Source organism: Mauremys reevesii, linkage group 2 (assembly GCF_016161935.1).
Source record: "Mauremys reevesii isolate NIE-2019 linkage group 2, ASM1616193v1, whole genome shotgun sequence".
Taxonomy (NCBI): Eukaryota; Metazoa; Chordata; order Testudines; family Geoemydidae; genus Mauremys; species Mauremys reevesii.
In genome coordinates this window covers 117,526,462-117,539,872 of record NC_052624.1, presented here as the reverse complement: position 1 = coordinate 117,539,872, position 13,411 = coordinate 117,526,462, and the positions used below count along the sequence as shown (strand labels likewise).

General features: G+C 52.2%; 1 protein-coding gene across 2 annotated transcripts in view; it reads right to left on the bottom strand.

The window, feature by feature from the left end:
- Positions 1 to 4,586, bottom strand: part of ABITRAM (actin binding transcription modulator) — a 45,342-nt gene extending 40,756 nt beyond the window's left edge. Inside the window, exon 1 of one of the 2 annotated variants that reach the window (XM_039526469.1) lies at positions 4,439 to 4,586. In XM_039526469.1, coding sequence (XP_039382403.1) covers positions 4,439 to 4,493 — 55 coding nt within the window. In that variant the 5' untranslated portion in view covers positions 4,494 to 4,586. The remainder of the gene's footprint in view (positions 1 to 4,438) is intronic. The other variant, XM_039526468.1, reaches the window with a different exon arrangement.
- Between the last annotated feature and the right edge of the window lie 8,825 nt (positions 4,587 to 13,411).

Genomic DNA, 13,411 nt, shown 5'->3' with positions numbered 1-13,411 from the left:
TAATGAGCTCCGCTTCACATGTGTGGGTCCCCGCCACTCCCTGGGGGTGTGCTAGGGTGACCAGATGTCCCGATTTTATAGGGACAGTCCCGATTTTTGGGTCTTTTTCTTATATAGGATCCTAGTACACCCCCCCACACCCCTCGTCCTGATTTTTCACACTTGCTGTCTGGTCACCCTAGGGTGTGCACATGTGTGGGTCCCAGATGCTCCCTGCCCCCCTCATTGAAGCAGGTGTTCAGGATTACTGCCCCGGGAACTGTAGGGCACCAGTGGACATGGGGCTGGCTGGAGGAAGGGCAGGGGCTGACTGGAGGCGGGATCTAGCTGCAGGCAGGGCAAGGGGTGCGGGGCTGGCTGGAGACAGGGGTGTGTGGGGTGGGCTGGCTGGCTTCAGGTAGGGCCACAGGGGGGTGCGGCATGGGTTGTCAGGGCTGGAGACAGAGGAGTGTGGGACTGGCTTGCTTCAGGCAGGGGTGTGTGGCAGGGGTTGGCTGGAGACAGGGCAGGCGGTGCGGGGCTGGTGCGGGCAGGGCAGGGGTGCGGGGCTGGCTGGAGACAGGGGCTTGCTGCAGGTAGGGGCAGGGGGTGTGGGGCTGGCTGCAGCCAGGGGTTGGTGTGGGCGGGGCAGGGGGTGTGGGGCGGGCTGGAGACAGGGCAGGGGGTGTAGGGCGGACTGGAGACGGGCTGGCTGCAGGCAGCAGGTGCAGGGCTGGCTGCAGAGAGGGGCTGGTGCGGGCAGGGGGTGCAGCAGGAGCTGGCTGCGGGGAGGGGGTGCAGGTACAGGGGGTGCAGCCCACCCTGTACAGTGGGTGCCCCCTCCCCCACTGGGGTACCAGCAGCAGCAGCCCAGGGGCTATTTAAAGGGCCTGGGGCTCCCTTGCTTCCATGGCCCCGGCCCTGTAAATAGCCAAGGGAGCCCTGGGGAAGCAGCGGGGCTCCTGCAGCTATTTAAAGGACTAGGGCAGCAGAGGCAGCTGGAGCCCCGGCCCTTTAAATAGCCCCCGGAGCCCCCTGCTACCCCAGGGCTTTGGGGGCTATTTAAAAGGCCCGGGGCTCCCCTGCTTCTACTGTTCCGGCCCTTTAAATAGGCACAGGAGCCCTAGGGAAGCAGTGGGGCTCCAGCAGCTATTTAAAGGGACAGGGGCTCCGGCTTCAGCCCCAGCCCCTTTAAATTGCCCCCTGGGAAGTCAGACTACCCCGGTACAGCGCACCAGCTCTTGCTGGTATGCCATACTGGGGCTTGGGCGTGGGGCCCTTTTAGGGGCGGGGCCCAATTCAGGGGAATTGGTTGAATTGGCCTAAAGCCGGCCCTGCCTGCAGATTCCCACCCCCCACACAGAAAACACATTCTGTCCGGAGGTGCTGCAATTACACCTTTCAGAGGCTGCTGTGGTGCCAGAAGAGAGGGCGGTGAGTTCAGGGCCAGAGCAGTCAGCCATGGGGGGGAGAAGCTCCCTTCCTCACAGTGCCTTACTCGCAAGGCCAGCTGGGGGGGCAGAAAGAGCAAGGCACAGAGGGCTGCTGGGGTTCACAGACTGGGGTTCAGATGAGCTAGTGGGGGGGGGCACAGGAGCTAGTGGGTAACAGCATTGAGCCAGGTGTTGAATGGGCATGGGATGTAGGGCCACATGTGGACAAGGGGTGGCTGAGTGGGACTGCCAGGACACATGGGACAGGGACAGGTGTGCCTGGCTGAATAGGAGAGGCTGGGGTCAGCCAAGGTCTTCATGGGGGAGGCTCCCCAACAATTCCCCCTCCACCCCCCACATACACACACAAAATATAGTTCCATACTTCTCCCACCCACACCAAACAACCCTCCAGGTTCACTCCCAGGCTCCTTCCCTCTCCATTACTTCCCTCTCTCTGAGCTCCTCCATTACCCCCAACTCCCCCAAGCCTTCACACTGCTTCTGAGTGCAAGAAATAGATTTCTGTATTGTAGTTTAAATCAATTATTACTCAAAGTTCTGTATTAATATGCCTAGTAAGGACTCTTTGTCAGAAAAACATTTCCTGAATCTTTTTTGTTGTCTTTACTGTTACAGACATGCTTGCTAACAGGTATTTTGAAATAAGTTGCCAAAATAATTTAAAATGACATGATTATACTGTGTTATTTTGACAAATAAAATATGCAGAATTTTAAAATATTGTGTGCAGAATTTTTTAATTTTTGGCACAGAATTCCTCCAGGAATAAAGAATGTCTCAGATCAAATCTACAGGCAGGTTTGTACCCATTTAACTTTTAGTTTTTACTACTTCACTCCAGGGGGAATTCTGCACCACTCCATGTAATTCATGTCCCCCACAGATTTCTTTGCTTTGCAGCAGAAAAATGACTTTCTGACAGGGAAGCTGCAAGAGCAGTCACGCATCACTCCCTAGCAGAGCAAGTACATCATTTCAGGCACCCACAGCAGCCAACGGAGAGGTAAATCATGGCGGGGCTGAGGACACCCCAGCCAGTGGCTGCTAATCCCGGCTGGGCTGGAGAGGACAGGACTTCCTCTTCCTCTCCAAGGAGGTCTGACACAGCTCCAGACACCACCCCCAGAAACCTCCCCCAGATGCAGGAAGCTCAGCATCCTTCCCTGCTTCCTGCCCCCATCACTCCTCAACTGTGGGGTGAGGAGTCACTGTACAGGGAGCTGCTCCCCCATTCACCCAACCCCCTTGCATCTGGGACCTCCCATACCCAGACACCCGTGCCAAGCCTCAGCAGGTACATCCAGAACCCCCCTAGCCCTCCATACCCAAACCCCACTGCATTGAACCTCAACCCCTGCATCTGGAGCCCTCTGCACCCAGACCACCCCCCACTGAACTCCTTACACTCAAACCCCAACTCTGATGTCCCTCCCCCTGCACCACCCTGAGCCCCCACATCACTGACTCCCAACTAGTTGTACTCAGACCCCTACCCCACCAAGCCCCACTCTCTCAGCACCCAGACCCCTCCGCTGAGCCCCAACCAGCTTCACCTGGAAGCCCTTGCAGAGTCCCAGAGCCCCTGCACCTGCAACCTCCCCCCATCCCCTGTGCATCCACACCCACACCCAGACCTCCCCACTGAGCTGTACTCAGATTGTCCCACACAGAATCCTCTCACCACACCCCTAGAACCCCCCTCCCCAAACCCCTCCACACTGGGATCCTGCCTGGTAGAGCCTGCCTTCCCCACACTTGGTGTGCCTGGAGCAGAGGGGCAGGGCCCCAGGGCTTTTCTAGGGCAGATCCAGGGCTTGTGCTGTGTCAGGATCGGGTGAAGCCTCACCTTTGAGTCCATGTCCCAGGGGTTTGGTGGGGGGGGGCAGCGCTGCTGGGTGATCTCCCACCTTCAGCAAACAGTGGCCTGTGCTTCCCATGGCCATGCCAGAGCCTCTGCATTTATTTATTGACAAATAAAACTTGCAGAATTTTAAAATATTGTGAGCAGAATTTTTAATTTTTGGCGCAAAATTTCCCCAGGAGTTCTGCTTGTATTCTCACAGCACCTCACAGCTCCAGTCACATCCCAACACCTCACTGCACTTACTGATGTACAACACAGAACAAAGACAGCCCAGCAGACCCAAGGAGTTTACAATCTAAGTATAAAACAAGAGACAACAGATGGATACAGGCAGACTAGCAAATGAGTCCAAGCAAACCAGAAGACAATATTAGTCCGCATAATATTAGTCAGCCTGACAGGCAGCTTCTCAGCAGGGAGTGTTTTCCTACCCAAATAGTTAAATATTCAATCCCTCCTGCGGGCTCAGGGAGACTGGTACAAAGCTGCCTTATAACGCCGACGTTTATTCTCTCCAGTTTGCTGGAATAAGCTGTCCCGGAATAAGGCACCGCGCTATCAGGATATCTGCAGCTACCCAAGGAAGGTCACTGCTTCAGCAGCATTGGTTTCACACCGATGCACCAAAGTAACTGCACAGACCGGCCCTCACATGCCCCCCGTCACGCAAACCCGCCCGCCCACGCTCCGTGGGGCCTCCAGCTGCGCGACCTGGCGCACCCCGGGCTGCAGGCTAAAGCCTGGGCGGGGCTTTCACGCCAGCTCGGCCCCTGGGCAGGGAGGGCACCGGCGAAGCGCTGACAAACCTGCCGCGCCCCCGCACCGGGGCCAGGGCGGCCAGACCCGCGCAGAGCGAGCGCAGCCGCGGGACGCGCCCCGGGAGCCGCAGCGCGCGCACACGCGGGCGGGCGGGGGCTCTGCCCAGGGGCTGGTCGCGCGCGGGCCGCGCGCCCGACGGGCTCTACACTGGGGCACCCGGGCCGCGCGCTCAACGGGCTCTACATGGGGGGGGGGGCGGACCCGGGCCGCGCGCTCCCAGAGGGACGCGAACCGCCAGTCCCCTCCCCCCGGGGGCGGAAGAGGAGACCCGGCCCCTCCCCCATGACAGGGTTTGCCGCGCGGGGGGAGGGGCGGGTACCTGGCTTGTACCAGCGCGTGAAGTACCGCTCCGTCACCCCCGGCGCCGCGGCCATGCCTGCTCCGCCCCGCCGGCAAGCTCCGCCCCCTCCAGTCACGGGGTTACCGCGAGCCAATCAGCGCGCGAGTCCCTTCCCGGATGGCGTCCAGCCCCGGCCCCTCTGAGACACGCGCGATGGGCGGTGACGTGTCAGCACGTGGCCTCTCGCCCGGAGAAGCCGGCTCGCGGGTCTGCACCCGCTGAGCGCGAGGGAAAACCGCTGCTGGGAGCTCAGTCAGCGGCACGTGTTTGGCGCCTCGCTGTTTTCCCCGTCTGAGCGACTGAGCGAAGTCTCCGTGCAGACAGGGCGGAGGTGATCCTCTCCCTAAAGCGGGGGGCAGGAATAGCGTCTGCCCCCCCCCCCGGGGGAGTGCTAGGACAAACCCTTTTGCTGACCCTTTGAGCGATAGCAGAATTTGCGGTCTTGCACATCAGTTTCCTGCTTGGGGCAGAACTCAGTGATGCAGAGGCAGGTGAAAGTCAGTGCAATTTGCTTATACACAAACTAAGTTTCTTGAACAGCGGGTAATAAACATCTTACAAGCAACTCCTTTGTGCAGGTCTCTCAGGGAAGCACCTCTGCCCTATCCCCAGAAGCCACTGTCTTGTGTCTGGTCTCTTTCCAGGCCCTCATCCAAGCATCAAAGCTTAACAAATTCTGTCTCTTTTCTTCCCACAGCCACTGTACATTTTACCTGGGAAACACCTAGTTCAGCTGCTAACCGAGGCTGCATAGGCTGGCCAGGTGGGCATTACTTTCCTGTTGACTGTTGACCCCTGACTAGGGGTGCCAGGCATCCAGTTTTAGACCTGAATGCCCAGTCAAAAAGGGGCACCCCTGACCAGGACATTAAAAGTCCTGTCAGCAGGGGCTGGGGCTAAGGCAGGTTCCCTGCCTGCCCTAGCTCCGCACGGCAGAGGTGCGAGTGGCCAGGGAGGCTCCGTGTGCTGCCCCCACCCCGAGTGCTGGCTCTGCAGCTCCTATTGGCTGGGAACTGCGACCAGTGGGAGTTGTGGGGGCAGCACCTGTGGGCTCGAGGGCAGTGCACGGAAACTCCCTAGCTACTCATGTGCCATGGGGCTGCAGGGACCTGGCGGCTGCTTCCTGGGAGCTGCGGTAAGTGCCGCCAGGACCACGCACACTGAACCCCCTCCAACACCCCAAGCCCCAGCTCTGAGCCCCTCCTGCACCCCAAACCCCTCATCCCTGGCCTCACCCCAGAGCCTGCACTCCCAGCCGGAGGCCTAAGTCCCCCGCACTCCAATCCCCTGCCCCATCCCGAAGCCCCTTCCTATACCCCAAACCTCTCATCCCAGGCCCCACCCAAGAGCATGGGCGCCAATTTATATGGGCTCTTGGAGCTAAAGCCCCAGGAATATTCATAATCAGGGGCTCTGCTCCACCAATATTTGGAGCTAGATTTTTCCCCCTCCCCGGAGCTTCCCTGCCTGAATGTAAAGAGAGCGCACAGCGCGTCTCTCTCTCCTTTGCTGCTGCTGCCGTAGCCTAAGGGCTGCAGCATTAGCATAAGAGGAATGCTAACTACTGCTGAAACACTCAGGAGGGGGAGGGGAGTGGAGTGGAGGGGGCCTCCCCTCTCCTGCCCCTACCTGGAGGAGACACAAACAGGCCAGGAGACAGACATCATTCACCTTAGCAGCTGCTGGGGCTTCCGTGTGTGTTTGACCCTATGATTTTTTATTATGTTTGAGTGTTTGACCCTATGATTCTCCCCCAGCCCCAGTCCCAGCCCCTACTCCTACCCCCAGTGAGGCACAGCAGGCTGCACAGGGGAGGCAGGAAGCCACATGTGAAGGCAATGCCCCCTCCCCCAGCACCCACCAACCCACCCGCCACAGGAGGGATGGGAGAGGGAGGCTTCCTAGACCTGAGCAGCTGGGGCTTGGGTGAATTTTATGACACCCTGCTCCCCCGTCCCATAGCCAGCCACCGCCCTGCCTACCCCACTTCTGCCCCATGCTGGGCAAGGGGCAGCCCCATCCACAGTGAAGTTATGGTGAGGGGCAGCAACATGGAAGGGCACCTGTGACCCCCCCCAGTACCCATCATAGGGGAGGGGAGTGAGCTTTCTGGACCTGAGAGGGGCTCTAGGAGCATGTGCAGAGTGTGTGTGCCGTGGGGGGCAGGATGGGTCCCTCCCCTGGAGCTTGCTGCTGCCAGTGGTGGTGATGGGGAGTCCTCTCTGGCCCTAGCCCTGGGACAGCCTGCACCCCAAGTTCCTCATCCTCAGCCCTGCCTCACCCCAAAGCCTGCACCCCCAGCACCGAGCACGCTCCTGCACTGTGAACCCCTCATCCCCAGCCCCACCCCAGAACCCTCACTTGAGGGGAAAAACATGCAACTTAAATTTGGTGGTCAGTTTGGAGTATCATTGTATTTAGCACAATATTTGATTATTTTACACCCTTCAAAGTATGTAACTGGTCGTATTCAGGTGTTTTCTCTGAATACTGTCTGTGTGCCTCAGTTTCCCCAATGCATTTCTTAAGGCTCTAGATGGTGGGATAAGGGGGTGTGATTGTTGTAAAGCCCTAGAGGGCCAGTGTGATGCCGTCTGCACAGAGAATGGCCGACACCCTGCCTCCAGGCAACTGATGGCCTGGGCCACTCTCCTGCAAGGTGCCAACTGAAGGTGTTGGAGAACAAAGAGATCAGGTGGCCTCCTAATGCTTGGAAAAGAGACAAAGGCCAGAGGAGGGAGTGTCAGTGCCTGTGCAGACTTCCGGGAAGTGCATGGTGTGGAAAGGGATGCTGGGATGCTTTGGAACAACTCCATACAAAGCCAGTCAGGACTCTGGGGGAGCCTCCTCTCTGAGCATACTGTCTCCAGGGCAAGAAGCTTACACCTTCCTGGGTCTGACCTCGGAGCATTCAGCATGCCCTTCCACACTGTGCACTTTCCACAGCGAGTGTGCCCAGGCAGGTCCTGGGGCAACCAGAGGTCCCTGCACCCCAACTCCGCAGTCAGATGTGACTCTCAGCCAGACAGTAAAACAGAAGGTTTATTAGATGACAGGGATACAGTCTAAAACAGAGCTTGTAAGTACAGAAAACAGGACCCCTCAGTCAGGTCCATCTTGGGGGGTGGGGAGCCCAGACCCAAGTTCTGGGCCTCTCCCGATTTCCCCAGCCAGCTCCAAACTGACACTCCCTCATCTGGCTTTTGTGTCTCTTCCGGACAAGGAGGCCACCTGATCTCTTTGTCCCCAACACCGTCAGTTGGCACTTTGCAGGGGAAACTGAGGCACCCACACAGTATTCAGAGAAAACATTAAGAACATTCCCACTTTGTCACAACAGATGCAACAAAATTTAATACCGTATATTAGGTATTAATAGGCAAGTGCTGCTTCTGACTTTCCACTTTTAATTGACCCTTGTAATCTTATGGTGCTGACGCATTGTAGCTTCATTTTATATCAGCTTACAGGGTGAGAGCGGGGGGAAGGGGGGACCACCATTTTGGGCCCCACCAAAAATTATACGAACCTGCCGCCTATGCCCAAGAGCCCACACCCCCAGCCAGAGCCCACATCCCCTCCCACACTCTGAACCCTTTGGCCCCAGCCTGGAGCCCTCTCCCAGACCCCAAATCCATCATCCCTGACCCCAGAGCCCACACCTCCAGCTGGAGACCTCACCCCTCTGCACCCCAACTCCCTGCCCCAGCCCGGTGAAAGTGAGTGAGGGTGGGGAAGAGCGAGTTAACAGAGGGAGGGGTGATGGAGTGAGCAGGGGCAGGCAGGGCCTCGGAGAAGGGGCAGAGGTGGGGCCTCAGGGCAGGGGCGGGGCAAGGTTGTTCAGTTTTGTGCAATTAGAAAGTTGGCAAAGTTTCTGGGTGTTTCACCAAATTCCATCTTCTCAATTAACTCCATGTAGCTGCCTAGGAAAAGAACCTGTTACCTGTGACAAGTGCATGCTGCACTCTAATGCACATTATTTAAGTGTAGCAATTGCTCAGGCTATGTTCTGGGCAGTGGGATCTCAGAGCTTCAACTGCCAGACACAGGAGAATGCTTTAACCCACCACATCATGCCCTTGACAACTTTCTGGGTGTAGTCACTGCATAGCAGCTTAACACTTTCTATGGGGAGTGACAGCCTGGGAGTTTATACAGCAGTGACCTCTAATGGGAAAGCTATAAAAGCCTTGATTGTGGGACAAAACCTAGAACAGTGTCTGCCTGCTCCCCCAAGATGGGCAGCATCCTTTTAAGTCAGGGGTTCTCAAACTGGGGGTCGGGACCCCTCAGGGGGCCACGAGGTTATTACATGGGGAGGGGTTGCAAGCTGTCAGCCTCCACCCCAAACCCTGCTTCACCTCCAGCATTTATAACAGTGTTAAATATATAAAAAGGTGTTTTTAATATATAAGGGGGGTCGCCCTCAGAGGCTTGCTTTGTGAAAGGGGTCACCAGTACAAAAGTCTGAGACCCCCTGTTTTAAGTATTTTAGGAGAGATTTATACTAGTTGGGTTTTAATCAGTAGATAAGGAGCTATATTGTATATAAATATAGATATAAATATAGCACAACTTGGACTTGGCTCAGTGCTTACAGGGCTTCTCTGCCATTGGACTGAGGAAAGAGGAAGCCAATTAAAGAAGGTAACCCAAAGGATTAAAGCCCCAATACTGTGGTAATTTCTCAGCTGTGGAGAGAGAGAGCAGAGCTAAAAGTGAAATGAAGTCACTACTGCACAAAAATGAATAAGAATTAAAATTATAAAACAAAGTGGTGAGGAAAAAATGAGCCACCAACCCTGCTGCCAGAGGCAGAATTTCTAGAAGCCTGATGTGAGGGGCAGTGCTTAGTTTTGGAACTCCCAGTAATAATACTGGACCTCCACTATATTCCATAGGTGAGAGGCACTGCCATTCATAAAGAGTAAGGGGGGACGCTGTGCATCAGAATATAGAGCTGTCTTAAAAAAATGAAACAGCAGCTTTATGACAGATATGAAATTTCCCCATTTGTGGCAATTATATATCAACTCTGATACTTTCAAAGTAAGATTGTCAACTAAAGCATGTAGTTGCTTATGGAAAAATACATGTCTCATTTAGCATACATAATTACTGCAATGGTGCACTCAAATCAGGTAATTCCATAGGTATGAATTTGGATCAAATAAGTAAAGGGTAGAATTAGCAGTAGTCCTAAAATGACCCTGCTTAATTTTCCACTTAGTGAGGCTGAATGTCAAGTAATTTTAACTAAAATTGTAATTATACTTGCTTTTTGTGCAAGCCACTCATCATCAGTGGGCAATCTGCTTGTATACGCCTCTGACTTAGTAGCCCCACCTCACACCACATAGCTAAAAATATAGTTAAGCACAGCGCCAGGAATGCTTTTGACATTGTTCCAGATCATAACCAGGAACGGTGGAAAATATTGCGGCCATCTGCATAAAGTTGCTCTTATGGTAACTTTTGAGTGTGTTTGTATTATATTTATATTATACTGCAGTCCAATGCTACACAATATCTCAGCATGGAACACCTCATTATATACCTTGATGTACAAAAAAGCTAAACATAATTTAGGCTGCAAAAGCAAGCACTCAAAAGGTAGGAAAAGCCAAATTTATGGTTGCCCGTCCAACTTTAATTCTGCCTATTTGTAAGTCCATCCTCTGCCCTGAATAAGGCAAGGGTCCTGTGGAATATATAGTATATGATCATGTAATTAAAGACTGTATCATAATGCAAACACATAAAGAAGCTGAATGTGAACCAGTTACATTTATCAGTCATAGGAGTCAGTCAGAAAGACTTGGACAAAGAAACTGCTCTGGAAGACTAGGTCTCTATAAGGGAAAAGGGAACAGAACCAACTCTCATTCTCCTGGCCAGCCTCAATTGTCCTGTGGTGTCCAGCAGACTCCCAAATCTGGTCCTCCCTCTCTCCTGAGGGGGTCTTGGCGCAATTACCATATTGCTCCATTGTTTCTAGCATGCAGTAGAGCCCATCCACAAGAATGCACCTGCCATGGCTGCTCTGTTGTTTGGACAGTTAGACCTGTTTGGTCTCAGCATCAATATGTAGCCCTGGTGTTGCCCCTAACCCTCCTTTCCGTCCACACTGAAAAACCTCTAACCCAGGCTTGAGGGTGCTTTAAACCAGAGCTGGCAGGCATGGCTGATGGTATAGGCTAGCGCTTAGGTTTTGGTCAGCCCAGGCTGGCAACCCACTGATTTTGCAGTGAGAATGCAGGCTAATCAAGCGCCCCTGCTCTTAGTCCTCCAATCCTATCTCATAATTACCCACCTAAACTGTACTCTGTCTAAAGCTTCCCTTGGTCTGCATTGCATTTTAACCCCACGTTTGCCTGCTCCATTTCTGCTGCACTTCCACAGCATTTGGACAGATTCTAGCCAAGAAATGCTTCTCCCATGCTTCAGTCGGCCGGAAGCTGACACCAGCTGGTAAAGCTATGGTGTAATAGCAGCATGACCTATAATTTGAGGAAATGTACACAACATAACATTTTTATGTGCAGTGGGCAGGAAGGAAACAGAGAGGCAGAGATGTCAGTTGGGTGCACTATGACTCACAATGTGATTTGCAAACTGAATTCCTTAATGACTTTCTCAGTAAAAGTTCTTGCTGTTTGCTTTCTTCTTGCAAATGGTCTACATTAATAAGCAACACCACTTGGAAGTTTAAATCAAGTATTGTTATGTCACTGTCACAGACAGCAGCTCCATACTAGCTGAAAGTGAGAGCACATTAAGAATGAATTCAGAGCAGGTCAGTTTAATGCACCGCTTAGAATCATGGGATAGCCCACCAGAAAACTATCTCAGGACACAGGCTAGTACAGCAGCATTGTGGACGCAGTTACACAGGTTTGCCACAGGTAGCACTTTGCAGTGGGAATGCACTGCCTGTCTTGGTTAGCCCAGGCTGACTCTAGAGTGAAGACATGCTCAATAATGAGTTGTAATCATTGGTCTGGTGGCTTTTTCTCCTCTGCAGGTGAGGGCGCTGAAAATTGTCTACTAAGTAGGTGGAGCCTCCTCAACCCTCTTTGCTGAAGTCAAGCACATGAACTACATTTTGGCTACAGATCAAAATATGGAATTAATAGATTCTTAGTTACTTTTTTTTATGATTTTATCCCTTCCCCTTGTCTTTGTATTGTTGATCCCTTTCTGCCCAGGACCCCTCCTTCCTTATTTTTTCCTCAGATTCCTCCCTTCCACCCTCCTCCCAGCATAAAGCTCCTTCCTTCCAAATAAGAGTAGGAACCCATCCTCTGCAGTCTCATAAATAGTTTCACACTGTATTATTGAACAGAAATTCTAGGTTTAGAACTTTGTATTTTTGTAGCATCTTCAATCCAAGTATCTCAAAGCATCACCATGAATGAATTAAATGTAACATCCTATACAGATGAGAAAACTAGGCACAGTGAGGGTATGTGATCTCCCTAACTTCACTCAGGAAGTTTGTGGCACAGAGGGGATTAGAACCCCAATCTCTTTACTCTGATCTACTATGAAACAGGAAGTTGGTCAGTGTGCACTAGGGAACTTTTAGTGTACTTTAGTAAACTGTTCATCTAGACAAATCCTAAGAAACATGGCACTCCCTGATTTTATTAGAATGAAATCACCCACAAACTTTAAATGGACACTGAATTAAACTTTGCAACAAAGTGGAATGTATTGATTCCATCAACTCTATGCAGAATGCAGTTTTTGTTTTAAACAGAGGGCTACAGATAACTCAGTCAATTGTTACAAAGAATACACAAGTTACAGAAATATTGCTGCATTTAATTAATCTAAAACAACCCCATCACCTACAGTAGTTTATTCTAATGAGGCCATTTCTGTTTAGTTTCCCAAGCACTTTCAGAGGATCATAGGCAACACTTTTTGGATTTCTGAAGTAGCTACAAAATTTTATAGAAATTATAGTAAAATATCACCTCTTTAATGGATAACATTGTTGCCTAAATCTTCCTGTGAAACACTCATGTAGACTGAAATCAAGCATTGGGCGTGGAATCTAAGCTGTACCTCTTGAGATGCTCAGCTCCAGAGATGTGGGTGACATCTTTGTGCTTCTTGGTCTGTACTGTACTGGTATAAGGCATCTCTGTGCAGCCTCAGTTAGAAGCCTGATGCTGGGTCCCAGGCTTGCACGGAGTTTCCTGTACACCACCTTCTCCTTCCTTCAAGGCATTCTGGGAACTGCAGCTGCCAGAAATCCTCTAGCTCTCTCCCGCTCCCCCTCCCGCCAGCAGTGTCTTCTATGTGCAAGCTGGCCTCTGCCGAGTCCAATGGCCCCTAGTATTGGCTAACAGCACTGCAGCCCATTTCTGTGGGGGAAAATAAATTCTGCATGTACGTTAATTTCTACAAAATCCTGCATTGCGCAGTGGTGCAGAATTCCCCCAGGAGTATTCATCAGCATATTAAGCCTAAAGTTAAAGAAAAGTAATTGGTTACAGTAGTCTGTCCTTCAAAGATGATGCCCAATAGACACTGCAGATATTATTTTCCCTCTTAAGGTCCTCTGGTAGAATATTGATCATTTCAATGGCAACAATAGCCTGATCTACTTCAGGCACTCTGAGTTAAGTTATTTAGCAGGTCTAACCTATATTAAAATAATGGTCAATTTTCAGACTACTTTTAGAATGAAAATACTATATTGTTTATTTGACACTGAGTTAGGGGCAAGTTCACCAAAGGCCCTGCCTGCAGATGATCTGTTAAGTTCTGCCACATGGGTGGACCAGGTCAATATTTGAGGAGTCAAGAGGGGATCCACACATCCTGTGGAGCACAGAGACCAGCTCTATAAAAGTTCCATGCCTGTGGCTGCTGAAGATGATTAGAGGGATTCACCAGCTGTACACCAAAGGTAGGCAGGGGCAGCACACAACCCTAGTA